This window comes from Gadus morhua, chromosome 17, assembly GCF_902167405.1.
Source record: "Gadus morhua chromosome 17, gadMor3.0, whole genome shotgun sequence".
Lineage (NCBI taxonomy): Eukaryota > Metazoa > Chordata > Actinopteri > Gadiformes > Gadidae > Gadus > Gadus morhua.
This window is the reverse complement of record NC_044064.1, coordinates 10,065,491-10,077,615: the sequence shown is the minus strand read 5'-3', so window position 1 is coordinate 10,077,615 and position 12,125 is coordinate 10,065,491. Positions and strand designations below refer to the sequence as shown.

General features: G+C 46.4%; 1 protein-coding gene across 4 annotated transcripts; it reads right to left on the bottom strand.

Moving 5' to 3' along the window:
• Positions 1 to 585: 585 nt before the first annotated feature.
• Positions 586 to 11,679, bottom strand: il13ra1 (interleukin 13 receptor, alpha 1). 4 transcript variants are annotated; one of them, XM_030339162.1, is made up of 11 exons: positions 11,319 to 11,674; positions 10,842 to 10,922; positions 10,591 to 10,739; positions 8,315 to 8,447; positions 7,841 to 7,940; positions 6,890 to 7,164; positions 5,487 to 5,626; positions 3,641 to 3,764; positions 2,594 to 2,693; positions 2,400 to 2,478; positions 586 to 1,726 (listed from the first exon to the last, which is right to left on the bottom strand). In XM_030339162.1, the coding sequence occupies exons 4-11, from the start codon at positions 8,400 to 8,402 to the stop codon at positions 1,631 to 1,633; spliced, it is 1,002 nt and encodes a 333-aa protein (XP_030195022.1). In that variant the 5' UTR covers positions 8,403 to 8,447; positions 10,591 to 10,739; positions 10,842 to 10,922; positions 11,319 to 11,674; the 3' UTR covers positions 586 to 1,630. The 4 variants fall into 4 exon arrangements, with proteins under 4 accessions (XP_030195022.1, XP_030195021.1, XP_030195019.1 ...); XM_030339161.1 differs by having other exon boundaries at positions 10,842 to 10,878; XM_030339159.1 differs by lacking the exon at positions 10,842 to 10,922 and having other exon boundaries at positions 10,582 to 10,739; positions 11,319 to 11,679.
• Positions 11,680 to 12,125: the final 446 nt, after the last annotated feature.

Sequence of the window (12,125 nt, the reverse complement as noted above, 5' to 3'; positions counted from 1 at the left end):
AGAGAGACACAGAGTCAGAGAGAGAAGAAGAAATCTGTAAAAACATATTTTGAAGATCCGTTGACGTCAAACCAAAGGATTACAACTTTAAACCTTGAATTCTTGGGGTTCCGGTTACGCCATGTTGGAGTAGGCAGCGCGGCACCTCAGCTCCCGATAGTCAAGTTTGAAAATTCCCCTAAAAACTCTAACTTAAACCTTATAATACAGAATTGCTGAAATGAGTGGGAAGAAGAAGTCAAGGAGTCGGGAAAACCGAATCAACACGCCGAAAATCACAGAGAACAGTGAAATGGAAGACACGCTTGCTGGATGCAAGACTGATGAAGACGGCCGCAAGACTGATGAAGACGGCCGCAAGACTGATGAAGACGGCCGCAAGACTGAAGAAGACGGCCGCAAGACTGATGAAGACGGCCGCAAGACTGATGAAGACGGCATCCATGAAAATTCAGGCGAGTCAGGCAATGAGGCCGAGACCCTCCCGGGCTTACAAATTATAAGCAAGGAGATAAGAGGGTTGAAATCTGAGATGAAAGAGCACTTTAACTCGTTTGGGGAAACTTTGAGACGTGACATGAAATCTGACTTTGTAAACTTTTATTCAACGCTGCACCACCGTGGGGTGAACGTTACCGTATAAACATCATTCCATAACAGTTCAAGAGAAGGACAGCATATTTGCACATGGAAAGTAATCTATTTCTGTCGTATATTGATATGAAAAACAGAGAAGTTTTAAGCTGAATGTCTTGCTGAAATAAGTCGTTTTATTTGTTTTATTAACATGAACATTTACAAGCAGCACATTTGGAACTGAGTAAACTGCCCCTCCGGGCATTTTTCCCAATCTGTCCCTCCATACAAGGTAGTAATAACAGTGATTTCCCTTGCTATGACCCTACTTTGGGTATTTAGCGAAAAATGGAATGCTTTTCAGAGCAATAATAATCTATTGAAAGTTGTGGCATCTATAGAAGGCTATTGGCTCTACAGTATTAACAATGTGGACATAAAAGCTAGGGTATGCAATGAGCGCACAGGCAGTCTGCGCGCAGGCTGCTAAACAGGCAGGTATGCCATCCAATCATTTACTTCGGGCCAAAAACAATGATAGCAATAGACCTCTAAAGAATAAGTCCCGCCTCCGAGGCTCCTGGTTCTGTCGGTCAAATGTCAATGGGAAATAACATGGGGGTTGAATGGTCGTACGTAGCAAACTCTGTAGGTGGCAAAGAAGTAAAAGCTGCTCACGTTTTGAACTACAGACTTTTTCCATCTAGATTCCACTTGGTTTTTGGATTGTCGATTTGTCGGTGCCGTTAAAGTAGCATTGATAATCGGTGACTACCTTAACGGCACCGACAATCCAAAACCCAAAGAACCAGGAGCCTCGGAGGACTTGCTTATTCTTCAGAGGTCTATTTAATAAATACGATACAAAAAAAAAGTGATTTGCCTGCTCACGCAGCACCAAATGTTACGCACAGAGGTGACATCCTCTGTGCGTGATGTCAACTCTGTTCTCAACTGCTGCTTTGACTTTTGTTCCCCTTTTTATTATATAGCTCTAAAATTAGCTGCTTCCGGGCAGACGGCCTTTTTCGCAGACAACTTGGCGCTTTGTCCGTCATGACGACATGTCTGATCTGGATTCAGGCCTGGTGTCAAACCTGACGTTTTGTGGCTCCTCTTCTGGCGCAGGAACATAAATCGCCTTGTGAATCTGGTGAGCACCAATTATAATTCAGAGATAAACAATAAATACAGACATGAATAACCAAACTGGGTTGAACTCATAATTTAAATACATTTTTAAAGTAAGATATTTGTTGCTTATATTTATGTAGATTTCCAAGTAATTGAAAAGTATTGGATATAAGCCTGTTCGATATAGGGTGAATAATAGGGAAGACATTTTGGCAAAAACATTTTGGCAGACATTTTGGCAAAACACGAATGCTTCTAAAACTAAGTAACGACCCTAACTTTGATAGAGAATTAAAGAAATATAGACATGATGTTAAATGTATAAAAACAAATCCACTTCCAATCAAAACAACGACCAACATGACATCAACACGTTTATCCTATCTATTGAGCACCGTTATTCCATCATGTACACACCCGCACGAGGCCGTCTCCCCTGATCTCTGCGTGGGTTTTGCGCAAGGCTCTTGAGCCATCAGCACTTCTGCTATCTGCCTTTTGCACAATTAACACATCCTCCCCCTACCCTGTCCACTCTCTCGCTCACTCTCTGCGTTTGTCCCTGTGTATAGCAGGAAGCCATACAGAGTTGCCCCTAAACACACAATGTGTCCGAGGGAGGTTCTCGGGTCACCGGTGGTGACGGTCCACCTCTCAGCTGAGCACCTTCCACAACAGACCGGTCTTACCTTATCGTTGTTGTTCTTCAGCATGTCCGGGAGGAAGTCCTGAGGCGCTGGAACCTGCGGGAAGATGCTCTCGCTGTGCCTGAAAGGAACGGAGGCCGACGGTGAGATGTTTCTTTGCAAAAAATGCGAAACGTCGGATTTAACGATTATTCTAAAAGAGAGATGTACACACTCCCACAGTTGATTTGACCTACCTCCTGAAACAAACAAAGGCCATCACCACGATTACAACCACCGCCCCTGGAATGAGGGTGCAGGCCAAGATCAGCGCCGTGTCTGGGTTTGTGTTTTTACCTGCGCACGCAATTCATTAACACAATTACAATAGGGCATTTAGCAGACGCTTTTATCCAAAGCGACTTACATCAGTTAATACACACATTGACAGACCAACGGCAGAGTCAACCATGCAAGGCGACAGCCAGCTCGTCAGGAGCAGTTAGGGTTAAGTGCTTGCTCAGGGACACATCAACACGCTAGGAGGAGCCGGGGACAACTGCTCTACCTCCTGAGCTAAGCCGACCCAACACAATGAAAACGTCACTACCAATTTACAATCACAATCTTTGCACAAAAAAACAGATCGCAGCAATATCTGTCTTGCAATTTTTAAATGACCACACTGTTAAAGGTTGGGTATGGAATTCGCTTTTTTGGCCATTTTTGCAAAATTACTTGAAATCCTTATCATAACCCACTTACAGCCACTGAGTTAGAAGTACTGACATGAAAATTAAACAAGTCAATCATCTGTGGAACGGGCAGGGCTCGAAAAACTCCAGCCAATGATTTCCAGAGCCACCGAGTTGCATTGGACAGTAAGTACGTCAATCAAACGGTCGTACTGCACTCCCCCTCCCCCGCGCGACCCCTTCGTGCACGTACTCAAAGCTCGTGACCCAGAGCAAGCTTCTGTTTGTTGTTATCCTGCGGTAGCTACTGGAGCTAGCTAACTAGCTAATGGCTCGCTCTCGCGCATCTGTGTTCGCTCGTCCATGTACTTTGAATGGGTGGAGTCAGAGTCAGCGTTGAAGGAGAGGGGGTAGGACCATTTGAGTTGTGTATTTTCAAAATCTGCTGGCGTTTCGCAAATCCCATACCCAACCTTTAAGATCTCTCATATTTATCATAACAACAGGCATTGCGGTGACTGAACCTCTTGAATAGTTATGCTATGTATAGAGACATGTTGGATGATGTATTTAGTATGATAAGATGGAGAAGAGACGGGTAGGCCGTACCGTACACTCTGTATGGCCCTGGGAGGCTCTCTCCATGCCCTTCACGGTCCTTGGCCTTCATGGTGATGTTAAAGGCACAGTGATCCAACAGCAGAACTATGTGGTCGCTTACATGAGACATAGTCTGGGAGGGAACGGAAGGTTTAGACAGTTAGCGTGTTGTCTCTGGGCCACCTAGTGGCGGATCGGCTCGAAGCTAGCTGAGTGGGGCAACTGAATGCAGAATCTGCATTCAGTTGCCCCACTCAGCTAGCTTGGAACCAATATGGCCACTAGGTTTTGGGTTTCAAACCAATATGGCCGCTAGGATATGGGTTTCAAACCAGTATGGACGCTAGGTGAATGAAGCGGCTACACCCCGGGCATCAAAGAACAACGCATGATGAAATGCCAACAAATGCAAGGCCCTGGAAGGCAATAGTGATACGGGAGGTCCACAGAGCCGCAGAACCACCAACCAAACCCAGCTCCACCGGAGAGGACGCTAACAATGGTGGGGCCAACAATCGTGGTGCCAACAATGGTGAAGCTAACAATGGTGGTGCTACCCACGGTCGAGCTACCCACGGTGGAGCTACCCACGGTGAAGCTAACAACGGTGAAGCTACCCACGATGAAGCTAACAACGGCGGAGCTACCCACGGTGGAGCTACCCACGGTGAAGCTAACAACAGCGGAGCTAACCACGGCGGAGCTAACCACGGCGGAGCTACCCACGGCGGAGCTAACAATGGTGGAGCTACCCACGGCGAAGCTAACAATGGTGAAGATAACAATGGTGGTGCTAATAATGGTAAGTAGGTAAGTAAGTAAAATGTATTCATAAGGCACATTTAAAAACAGTTTTCACTGGCCAAAGTGCCGTCCATGGTGCCAAAAGGCATATAAAAGAACACATACCACATACATAGACAGTACATGAAAAACATAAAAATAAACAACATATCACAAAAGGGGAGGAAAGGCCAGGGAGAGGAGGTGTGTTTTGAGCCTAGATTTAAAAATGGTGACGGAAGGAGCGTCTCTAATTGAAGGCGGCAGTTCGTTCTAAAGGCGGGGGGCAGCCACATCAAAAGTCCTGTCGCCCCTCTGTTTTAACCTAGTGCGTGGAACGTTCAGGAGACCCATGCTACATGATCTAAGGGACCTGGGAGCTGAGTGGCGGTGGATGAGCTCCGTGATGTAGGGCGGGGCCAGGCCATTTAGGGCTTTCAAAACCATAAGTAGGGTTTTAAAATGAATTCTGTGCTGGATGGGAGACCAGTGGAGGGAAGCTAGGATGGGGGTTATATGATCCCGCTTTCTGGATCCAGTCAGCAGCCTTGCTGCGGAGTTCTTGACCAGCTGAAGGCGAGAGAGGAGTGATTTAGGGAGTCCTAGGTAAAGGGAGTTGCAGTAATCCAGCCATGATGTAATGAAAGTGTGTATTACTTTTTCCAGATTGTGAAATGACAAATGGGGTTTCATCTTAGCATTGACTCTGAGCTGTTAAAAACTGCTCTTGACTACAGCAGCAATTTGCTTGTCAAAGCAGATATTTGAGTCGTAGATGACACCCAGGTTTCTGGTGTTGGGTTTAACGTAGGGGGAGAGAATACCTAGGCCGGCCGCGCGAGGGGCTTTAGATTTAGAAGGGCCAAAAATAATGTCATACTCACTTATGGTGATGCTAACAATGTCACCCACACACACCTGATTTAAATTTAATAATTCAAATTGGGCTAGAGCCGGATCCCAATTATGAGGGTCCCTTTTATTGGGACTGACACATTACACACACAGGCTGTGGTTGAGGGGCTCTGGCAGGAGAAGCAGTATGCTGAGGCCCTGTGGGTGAAGGAGTCACCTTGTTCACTCTCTTCCCACACTTCGTGTAGTCCAGAATGTAATCCCAGGCACCTGGTAGGTCTACGGGCGCCAATCTTATGGTGAGTTTGTTGTGCTCATAGTCCTCTTCTCCGGTCCAGTTTACGGCAGGAGGTTGCACTGCAGGAAGGGGGGGGGGGGGGGGGAGAGAGAGAGAGAGAGAGAGAGAGAGATAGATTGTTATGACGGATATGAGAGAGCACCAACGGATAAGATGACTCCGTGCCTTTGGCAGGGTTGGTCTCATGCAACCACATTCGCACGCACACACACACACACACACACACACACACACACACACACACACACACACACACACACACACACACACACACACACACACACACACACACACACACACACACACACACACACACACACACACTTTAGCCAAGAATGCGCACAACTGTTCTATGCAGACCCAACGGATGACTGGGGCCAACCATCTAAACACAAAGTGCCAGGGATAGCTTGTACATCTACCCAGTGGTCCTTTTCCACACACGTGCTGCACTCGGTCTGACTCGGCAGAGCCCACCATCCCGGCTGGGGTTTACGTCTCCAGTACGATGAGACATTAACACGCTCACACTTATAAGTGCTTAAGTTTATGAGAGACGTACACAATTACATCCTCCATGATGAGTCCAGTTTGACGTTCTCCCGGCCGGTTCCCCCGTTTTTGCTTACCTATCTCGAGAATTGATTGAGAGACAATTTCTGTCTTGTTTGCTCGTCAATGACAATGTTCCACACAAATACCGAACTGGAAGACATCTTGTAATCGATGTGAAAAAGCAGTGTTTCCCCCAGCACTGCATGGTTAAGGCGGCCGCCTTGACAACAATAGGGGCCCGCCTTGACTACCAATGTATAAAAAAATATATACACATATTATGCATTAACAAAGTACAAAGCTCTCATAGGGAAAGAAAAACATACTTCCTCTAAGGACAAAAAATAAAGATAAATAAAGCATCGGTAATACCGTTCAAAACAATAGTCGATCCATAAAGCTTTTTGAATGGAATTGAAACGGCAGCATCAGTTTGTTGTACATTTCATTGCGAACTGAAACCCTCACCAAAGACCGCAGGCCCAAGAGACAAAACTGAAAAGCAATCTGCTTTTTCTTTCGAAATGTGCAATTTGATCAGGAACAAGAAGTTTAAAGGAAGATGACGAGTTGGCGATTACCAAAAAAAAAAAAAAAAGAAACAGTCACATTTGTTTCTCAGAATATTAGACACACTGTTGAAAATGATAATGACATAATGAGGAAGCAAAAAAAAAAAGTGTGTGTCTGTGAATGTGTGTGTATCTTTATCCGTGTGTGTCTTAGGTGGGCAGTATTTAACGACGGACTGCTAAACCTCCACCTACTGTGTTCTGACGGAGTTTTCTCAAAGGTGTTCCTGGCCAGGGTGCCGTCGACGGTGTTGTTGAACAGGAACCTGACAAAGCGGCAGCTAAAGCCATACTGAGTAGGCTGAGTAGGACTATTCCCAAAGGTTTCACAAGGCAGGTCGTTGTGCAGGACGCAGCCCGTCCTGCTGCCGTTGGCGTCGGTTTGGTACACGGGACACTCCACTAGGTCAAAGGTCGTGGCACAGTTTTCCTTTGGTTCGGAGGCTGCGGACCCGAATCTATCCCCTGTCCTGGGAGAAAACATTATTTTTCAATCATTTCAGCTTTTAGTTTTGAATCTTGCTGCAAAGAAAACATGGCCGTCAGTCCAAAAACAACAACAAAGCCACATCATGTTATGGAGAATGGCTATAAACAGTATGTATAAGTATACAGTTATACAGTGATAGAGAATGTATGAGTAAGAATTCAGTGATACAGTATGTATAAGCGTGCAGTGATACAGTATGTGTATCCATACGGGGTAGGCCTCCACTCAAGGCCGATTTAGGGTCGTTTTAGACGCAGAGACGTAAGCACGTAATTTACACAAGGGACTTGTTTTAGACAAGTTTTGATTTACGGTTCCTTTAAGGTTCCTGAAGGATTGCCCGTGTTGCAAGGGGATTCTCCGCCAGAACAGTAGGGGGAGCAACGAACGAATCTGTGGGCGTGGAAGTGGAAATCGCTGGCTTGTTTATATTTATGCACTTCCAGTATTTTCGACGAGAGTAGCAGTAGCTAAGTTTAGGTTAGCGGTCTTTTTCCACACTCTGAACAACCGGAAATGTGAGACCCCTGAAAGGATGTGGTTAGCTGGCCAATCACGCCCTTAACTAGGATGGATTCACTTCTGACCCCGCCCCCCATCCTCCAGCTTGTCCAGCCGCTGGCATAAACAGGAAGTGGAGTAGTGAAACACCATACCAGTAGTACAAGTGGACGTCCGCTACTTGCTGGGCAGGCCGCCAGGTGCAGTTAAGGGAGGTTCTGGAGTGAAGAGCGCACTTGAAGTCCTTGACTAGCTCTGTCGTGTGAAAACACACACACGCACCCACACACACACACACACCCACACTATTATTTTCTATTGGGTTCTATTCTATCATATTCAGTTTCACTCTGTTCTGTTGCATATATCTCCACATACCTGTATCCAGTACACACGGTCCAAAGTTAGCCCCCAAAACCACCCACGCACACGCACACACACACACACACACATACACACACACACACACACACACACACACACACACACACACACACACACACAAGCATCACCAGCATAGCTCTTGTGCCCTGGAGGCTAATACAGCTGTGAGTAGTGCACGTGGTTGACGGCATCGCCGCGTGTGTGCGATTCATTACGGTTAATCCACGGGGGAGGCAAGAGGCTACCTGGGAAGGTCAGGTTGGTGGACACTGGCGCACTTGTCCGGTCCCCACAATGGGCAGACAGGTTCAACTCCAGCAGCCCCCCCTCCATGGCGACGTACCTGTACCTCAGGGTGTCCCTCAGGCGTACTTTGGGCTGACGGGAATACCACAGAATAGTTAAGAATAGAACGGATTGCAATGGAACTGAGTAGGAAATTACATTGTGTGTGTGTGTGTGTGTGTGTGTGTGTGTGTGTGTGTGTGTGTGTGTGTGTGTGTGTGTGTTTGTGTGTGTGTGTGTGTGTGTGTGTGTGTTAAAGGTCCCATGGCATACTAATTTATGGATGCTTTAATATAGATATTAGTAGGCCCCAAACACACTATTTGAAGACGTTCCTGAAATTCAGGGTTAGGGTTAGGGTTCGCACATTGAGCTTTCCCCAAATGCGACGTTTCAGTGTCTGTAGCTTTAATGCAAATGAGGAGGAGAAGCGGGTCAAGGAGGAGGGTGGGGGTGTGGCCCTGTGCAGCTTGCAGCCACGGTACCATGCGCTCTGTTTACAGTGGATGTATCGCAATAGGGAGCCGCACACAGCCTTAGCCGTGTTCTGGATTATTCTAGAACACACGGGAGTCCTGGAACTCTATCTAAATAATATCATATTATACATAGATATCTATATCATATAATATATATTTGGAAGAACCAGAGACGTCCGAGAACCCGACGCGGCCATTTGAGATTAATATCGTCTGGAGGGGGGGATTTGCCTATGCCGAGCGCCTGCCCTGGCTCAGATAACCCCCACTACGAGTCTCGTTGTGGAAATACCAGAGACGAGAGTCTGTTATGCGCCATAATACCAACAGCAGAACGGTTATCCAAATAACAAGGAAGTGTACACTTCCTTGCAACACTTACGTTGCAGTCCTGGAGCTCTATATCTAAATAATATCACATAATATATAGATATCTATATTATAACACATATTATCACAGCCAAAAGCTGTTTGCGCCTCCAGACGATATTATGAATCACAAACGACTTTGTCGGGTTCTCCGACTTCTCTGGTTCTTCCACTTCCACATCAATCTGAAGTAGACTGAACCGCGCTCTGCCTGCTGCCGGCTGCCCGCTGCCGGGCGTTGGGGCTTCGCGGCGGTGGTGCCTCATGGCAACCGGCGGCAGGCAGCATGTTGCAGTACATGTACTTCAGGGAGCCAAAGCCAAAGTTCCTTTCCCCAAATTCCTTCTCACCCATGGCTGAGATTACCCCAACTACAGGCTTGTTGTGGAAATACAAGAGACCTCAAAGAACCGACGTGTTATGCGCCATAACACCAACAGCAAACACTTGCGATACAGTGTGTGTAATCACACACACACACACACGTGACGCTCACACGGTCGTGTCTCATTGGCAGGCCAAATTCTCTGGGCGGCCAAGGCAGAGAAAGGGGAGGAGCTTAGATCCTTTATGACGACATATGGGACCACATTCAAAATCAGCGGGTTTGAGCCTCCGTTTTTTCACAGGCGAGCAGAACACCTAGAGCTCGTTTTACACCGAACGCAAGTTTTAGCCACTGGGGGTAGGCCGGCTAAGGGAACTCATATTTATGTTAGAAAACCTCCTAAAGGGAGATTTTCATGTCATGGGACCTTTAAATAGCGCCTGGGAAAATGCAGGAAGGATGTGTTTTCTGTGGATGGGACACACTTTGCATGAAAACCTGTTTTGATGTAATGCAACGTGTATAGGCCAGAAAAAAGAACAACAAGGTCTACCTCCTGCCAAAAGCATTAAAAAAACTTAAGAAGGAACTTTAACTTTAACCTTTAATGAGCTGGAATCTATAATTATCCAGCTCATCAACTTTATATAGACTTTCAGTTTACGAATATAAAAATTGTTACACACACTATTTGTTTTTGATATGATACATTATGGTTCTTGTCACTTACCCATTCACTGCTGGTTTTAGGGTTTTGATCTAAACATGATTGTCTAACCTTCAAGAGATGTTTTACTAGGTCGTGGCATTTGTAACAGAACAAAACAGAACCTTTGAAGGGGTTGGCCGAACACATCATTTGTATTGAGATCGCTCGTCTTAAAAAACATCTGGTACCAAAAACAGGAACCCCCATCACACATCACCTACGTTATGTGGAAGTCCCGATGTATGGGACTCACTGTTATGTGTAGGCTACTCCCAAGGGCCATATACCACTTCATCATTGTACCCCTGTCCCTCTGCCCCCATTCTACACCCACGTCTATACCTCACTCACTGTATTCGTTTCAGCCACTTCATACTCGCAGGGCTGGTTCTCCACCGGGGGGGTCCACGACAGCTTATAACAGAAGTCCGTCACCCAGGACAGCGACACGTTGGCTAGCGGCGGGAGCTGTACTGTGGAGGGACTGGAAAGGGTTGAACCTGACAGACCCACAGAGAGGATGGTGCATCAACAAGGTTGACTCTGACAGCGACATGAGAATTTCAACCAACTAAAAAATGCTTCTTAAATAGATGTCGTACCCTGGCTTTAATGGAATTGATCAATTTGATTGTCCAACTACCAGAGCAGGAGACGAAAAAGAGACAGAGATATAGGTCATCCTTCGAAAGATATAATAAATATGAGACACAGAGATAGACACAAAGAGAGACACAGAGAGAGACACAGAAACAGAGAGACACAGAGACAGACACACAGTGGGACACACAGAGGCAAAGAGAGAGACACAGAGACAGAGACAGACATATAGAGAGACACAGAGAGAGACAGAGACAAACACAGAGACAGACGGAGAGAGACACAGAGAGACGTGAGTATTGTGTATCAACGATTGGTGCTTGGGGCGGGATAAGAGGTCTTCAGATAAAGGGCCATGTCTTCCCCACGCATTGTCCTTCGCGACTCTGATCCCGTCCCGACAGTCACACGACACAAATCACATTAATAAAAAATACTGTTTAATCACGCCTGCTAAAAAGTTTGGTAGCGTTTCTTACCCGTTTGACATTGAACCAAGGGAGCAATCCATAATAACCCGAACATTTTTAAAAGTGTGATCATCTCCGTAGGCTTTGCGGTGTCCTGTCCAGAAAACCCGGATCCCATTCACATAACGCACTGTTCAGACTGTGACGGCAACGTGAGGAGTAACCGAGCCGTGTGGAGGAGGGCGGAGTCGGGGATGGCATTACTGGAAGTTTTGGTTAGTGTTAGATCCCAAGAAAACAGTATGACACCACAATTCACTAGAATCACCCCTTTACTAAACATGTATACAAGTCTGAATATTCTTGATCGGCCATCTCCATGTGCAATTCTTAATAGATAAATCCAATGGATACATCGAAACTCCACTGGAGATTTCCAATTTCCACATACTTCTCCTATTTTAAGGAACTGGTCAGATGTGCCAGTTGTTCCCCACCACTAGAGGGCATCGTTTAACAACACTAGATGAAGATCGTTGATGGTTGCTCCCAGCGCAGAACAGAAAGGGTATAAAGGCCCCGTCCACACGAAGCCGAAACGGGCGAAACCGTTACGGTTTCGATCTATCCGCTTTAGAAGTATCTCCGTAAAGACGAAGCCAAGCGAAACCGGATAGATCTGTAGAAACGCTGTAGTAAACATTCCAGGCCCATAAGGGGCGCTGCTTCTGGTACACAAATCCAGAAGAAGAAGAGGCGAGCATGCGCATAAAGGCTGCCCCCCGAACCACTAACAACCCAGGCCCCCAGGATAGGCATATACTTCCGCAATCCACCCGTGCTCAGAGGCCAAACCTGGTATTGCAGCTGTTTTAG

Bases quoted from the DNA above. Each gene is read 5' to 3' on its own strand.
- il13ra1 (XM_030339159.1), bottom strand. From the start codon at position 11,427: ATGGGATCCGGGTTTTCTGGACAGGACACCGCAAAGCCTACGGAGATG. The intron at 10,740-11,318 runs GTAAGAAACGCT...TGGGTCTGTCAG, and splicing joins CTTGGTTCAATGTCAAACGG to GTTCAACCCTTTCCAGTCCC. The intron at 5,627-6,889 runs GTAGGTGGAGGT...CCCTTCCTGCAG, and splicing joins GAAAACTCCGTCAGAACACA to TGCAACCTCCTGCCGTAAAC.